General features: G+C 40.2%; 1 protein-coding gene across 1 annotated transcript in view; it reads right to left on the bottom strand.

Moving 5' to 3' along the window:
- Positions 1–493: 493 nt before the first annotated feature.
- Positions 494–5,000, bottom strand: part of LOC143290836 (chromatin accessibility complex protein 1-like) — a 7,136-nt gene continuing 2,629 nt past the window's right edge. The window contains exon 3 of the mRNA XM_076600370.1: positions 494–3,363. Coding sequence (XP_076456485.1) covers positions 3,284–3,363 — 80 coding nt within the window. The 3' untranslated portion in view covers positions 494–3,283. The remainder of the gene's footprint in view (positions 3,364–5,000) is intronic.

The following is a 5,000-nucleotide window of genomic DNA, read 5'->3' as shown; positions in this document are numbered from 1 at the left end:
TGCTTATTTATTTATTATCATTATTGTCTTTTTATTTTTTCATTTATTATTGTTATAGTTATTATCATTACTATTATTATCTTTTCTTTTTTTTCTTCTTTTTTTTCTCTCTCTCTCTCTCTCAAGGCCTGACTAAGCGCGTTGGGTTATGCTGCTGGTCAGACATCCACTTGGCAGATGTGGTGTAGCATATATGGATTTGTCCAAACACAGTGAACCTTCCTTGAGCTACTGATACTGATACTGATATACCACAGCTGAAATGCTGGAACTGACGGACAAGAACCTGGGTGTGGTTGTGTATGGCAGGCTCGGAATGAGCAGCGTGAAAGTAATGCCAATGAAGCAGTGCAAATGTGGCAGCAAAAAAAACACAACAACAAAAAAAAAAACCCAAAAAACAACACAACAAACACAAAAATCATGCTTAAAGAGGCAGGGATTGCCAATGACTGGACTTTGGACACATAAGGTTTGGGGTGGGGGGGCGGGAGGGGGGGGCATTTTCTGTTGTCTGTGTCACATTCACGATAGCTCCACACTCCAGACCTACACACACACATACACAGTCATGCCCAATAATTATAAACACTAATTTCTCTGTTTGCTTTATCTGTATTTATTAAGAGCGATTGCAGAGTTTTTAGTCAAAATGTGATTTGAAATCAATGAGGATGTCATACATGCCTCAAATCCTTCACAGTGAGTGTGCAATGGTTAAATGTGTGTAACTTCAAATACCTCCCCTTTATCTTTTTTCCTTTTTGTTTCATGCATCTCAGAATAAAAAATCTGCCGGTATTAGTGTAGTAGTATTCTGCAGTCCAGTTATCTACATGAAGGATGCCATTGATATAAGAAATAAATAAACCAGTCTGATTTATGGTCAAAATCAATTACCAACATCAGACACATTCTCACTTGAAGCAGACACCATACCTCTGAAGACTAGCACCTATTTTTACTCTGTCCCCCATTCCCTATGATGGGATATAACTCATACATGTAAGGGGCGCAACTGGTTGGAAAAAAAATTAAAGGCGGAGATCCACTGGCTGCTGAACCCCCTGTTTGGGTACAGTGGTAGACGGGCGCCATAGCCGAATGGTTAAAGTGTTGGACTTTCGATCTGAGGGTCTCAGGTTCGAATCACGGTGACGGTGCCTGGTGGGTAAAGGGTGGAGATTTTTACAATCTCCCAGGTCAACATATGTGCAGACCTGCCAGTGCCTGAACCCCCTTCGTGTGTATGCGCAAACATAAGATCAAATACGCACGTTAAAGATCCTGTAATCCATGTCAGCGTTCGGTGGGTTATGGAAACAAGAATATACCCAGCATGCACACCCCCGAAAACGGAGTATGGCTGCCTACATGGTGGGGTAAAAACGGTCATACACGTAAAAGCCCACTCGCATATATACGAGTGAACGTGGGAGTTGAAGCCCACGAACGCAGAAGAAGAAGAAGGTACAGTGGTAGCCCCCAAAATGTGGTACAGTGGGACAAGGCCTCCAGGAAGCTGAATCAAAAGTTCAGAAGGTTCTCGTGCAGTCAAAAATAGAAAACTCCAACTAAAACGAGGAGTTTAACTGAAAAAAAACACACTTAAAAAAAACAAAAAAAAAACAAAAAAACCCAGACTCCCTCTTTGCTTAAATATACTTACTATGTCAAACTGATGCAAACCAGGCCTATCTGTTTAAGCATTTTTAACCTCATATTTAACCCCCAAAATTCATATAATCTGTAATAGTTTACATAGACGTGGAAAACTCCGTATACAGCATAGGAAACCAGAAATCTTTCCATGTGCCAGATTTCATGTCAAAAGCTTTTTGTTGAAGCTGAGATACAAAACATACCCCCAAAATGACCCCAAGTATCCCCTTATGCAAACCAACAGGCCTAGTTTGCAACAGTTTGACATGGTTAAGTATATGTCACCAAACGGGGAGTCTGTATTTTTTTTTTTTTAAAGGTGCACATTAGATCAATGAATTGGTTGCATGGTATATCTATATAAACAAACAGATGCACACAAACTGATAAACCACAAACATGCATAGTTTTTAAAGATGTGAATGATATAACAACAGTAAATAAGCTCACCTAAACAACACCAAAAAGAAAATGTCACTACCATGGACACTTTGTGTAGGGTGTACCATGATTTCAGAATGAATCATACGCAGGGAGAGTTTAAGACACTACACGTTCACTCTACGTTTTGTTCAATATCTCTAAAACACCCAACTCTTTCCACACACACACACACACATACACTGGCACACACACTGGTACACATACACATTCCCAACACATTCTAATACACAAATGACACACATGTAGATGTGAAGATGTGACTGTTTCGTACCTTTCTCACTTCCCTCTCTATCTTCCAGATCTCTCCCCCTTGACATTTTTTTTTCTTTTTTTTTCTTTCTTTTTTTAACTAATACAACTGCCATGTCTTCTTCACAAGCAATCTTCAACACCAGTTTTGTTTTTTTTTCTGCTGTGCATGGCTGGTGATGACAACACCGGCACAACACTTTTATCCAAAAAGGAATTAATATTAACCCCTTCACAGCTGAACCTTCGTGAAGTCAGACCAGTGTAGCGCGAGTTCGAAGAGCAGTCACTACTTTTTGTGCGCTTAGCAATGGTGTCACTGATTTTTATTTGAACAAAAAACAAAGCAGTACAAAGAGGAAGGAGTCCACACACACAGTGATGACTGACATCCTGACCTGCAGCCTAACGTACTCGTCAGCAGCAGTCAAAAGGTTAACAATGCAGCCTATAATCTGACCCTCAGTTTCCCACGAGCTGAGTCCCTATTGCCTGAATCCTCTGTGGGAATTTGTTCTTCAACACACAAAACAGCCGATTCGTGACAGCATTTTTCCATGATGTGAATGCCCGCAAACACGCGTGCCAGCCTGTGTGACGTGCGTGGTCAAGCGAGCTTGTATGATAAAGCTTCCTACTGCTTTGAGCGCATGCTTTGCTTTCGTTGTATTTTCTTCACTCCCTCCACTGCCGTACCCCATCCTCACACAAAGTGCAGTATCTAATAACATCTTTTTCAACCAAAAAAAAAGTGATTTATAACCCCCTGTGCCTCCTGAGTCTTGGATTTGCTCCATGAGATGATACTTATTAATAATATACATGGTATAGAAATGAAGCCAACAGAACTGGTCCCTACAAAGTTCCCAAAGTCCACCATTCTGGGCGTCACCCCCGTTCTCCTTGCTTTCATCAGCGGCACAGCTGATCAGTCACGTGACTTTTCCTGCTCCTGTTTCTCGCACAGCTTGTAGTAGTCTCTCACTTTGATTTTCCTTGGGATTATATCTGCAACCACACAAAACGCAAAAAAATAAAACAGACTTATCAAAGTGCGTACCATAAAACGTCACAATACTGCAGGCATCAGCGGTGTGTGTGTGTGTGTGTGTGTGTGTGTGTGTGTGTGTGTGTCAACACCATGCAGATGGTTCTGTCCCTTGAATTCTGATCACTCATGAACATGTGTCATAGTGATAATATTTTTCTGATATTAAGTTATCAACACCTCTGAAAATCTTATTTTAATAATAACAATAATAACAAGAATAATGTTGATCATATGATAATACTAAACTGTAAGCTCTCCACCATGCATAAAAACAAAGCATGTAAATGAAAACAAATTAAAGATACTTTCTAGTTATGCACTACAAAATGACATCCACAGATGAAATGCATTCTTATGTGTTTGTTTGAGTGAACCTAATACATTGCACTTTTTTCAATCCACTGTCAATGTGTGAATGGCTAAAAATAGGTGAAACAATTTTATTTTTACAATAATTAATAGGTTAAAAAACATATTTTAAAAACAAATTTCAAGGACTATTTAGTCCAACTTGACAATAGGATTAATTAAGCATCTGTGAATTGTGAGAGATTTATTGTGTATCTGCCTGTTCTTTGTTGGGCTTTTTTTGTTCTTTTTTTAGGGGGAGGGGGGTTGTTTGTTTGTTGTTGTTGTTGTTTTTTTAGATCAGGAACAGACCTTTGTCAGTGGAGTGGAGTGGAGTGTAAAGTGGTGCAGTGCAGTGCAGTGCAGTGTTGTGTAGTGCAGTGTAATGTAGTGCTTTTTATCACGACAAATTTCTCTGTGTGAAATTCGGACTGCTCTCCCTGGGGAGAACATGTCACCATAGTGCAGTGCTGTGTTGTGCTCTGTAGTGTTGTATCACTCAGAGATCAGGTTGGGTTCAATAGACAATAGGTCATATGACCGGAAGAACATAAAATCAATAGGTCATTTTGAAAATCAACAGGTCAAATATCACCCGTCCCGGGCTTTTTCAAACTTTAATAATGCACAAATGAAAGGAAAATGTAATACATTGGCCATTCTGGTCATTCATTGACTAGAAAAAAAAAGAAGTTAAGAATGTCATTGATTTCTCGACGACGAAGCCGCAGCCTCCTTATCCATCACCGTGTCTGTACTTTCCGATGAGCTGCCTTCTTTAGCTGCGAAACTAAACAACGTTTTCTGGCCCTTTTCTATCCGCGGCACCTTTTTAGGAGGCATTTTTCCGTTGTCGACCGGTCTGATTGTAAACTGAAAGCAGAAGTCTACTTTCAGTTTTCCTGGAACTGCACTCGGTTAATGCAAAAGTGGGAACGCCAATTCTTCTCGCCGAAGCTCGCGAAAGGCAGCGATAAAGATTCGTTTCGGATTTCGTTTCGTCACGGATCCGTATTTTAATAAACCAGTTTATAGTCATTTCCTGTAGGAGCAGACGACAAAGCGATCGCGATCGTTAAAGAGAGAGAGAGAGAGAGAGAGAGATGGTTACTTTGGTTGACCGACTGGTCATAAAAACAATAAGTCATGTGACCTGGCAACTTGAAAAAGAATAGGTCATTTCAAAATTAAATGCGTCAATGACCGATGACCGATGTCGAACCTGATCCCTGATCACTTTTTGGTC

This window comes from Babylonia areolata, chromosome 16 (assembly GCF_041734735.1).
Source record: "Babylonia areolata isolate BAREFJ2019XMU chromosome 16, ASM4173473v1, whole genome shotgun sequence".
Classification (NCBI taxonomy): domain Eukaryota; kingdom Metazoa; phylum Mollusca; class Gastropoda; order Neogastropoda; family Buccinidae; genus Babylonia; species Babylonia areolata.
Note: the sequence above shows the minus strand (reverse complement) of the source record. Positions and strands in the feature narration are given on the sequence as shown.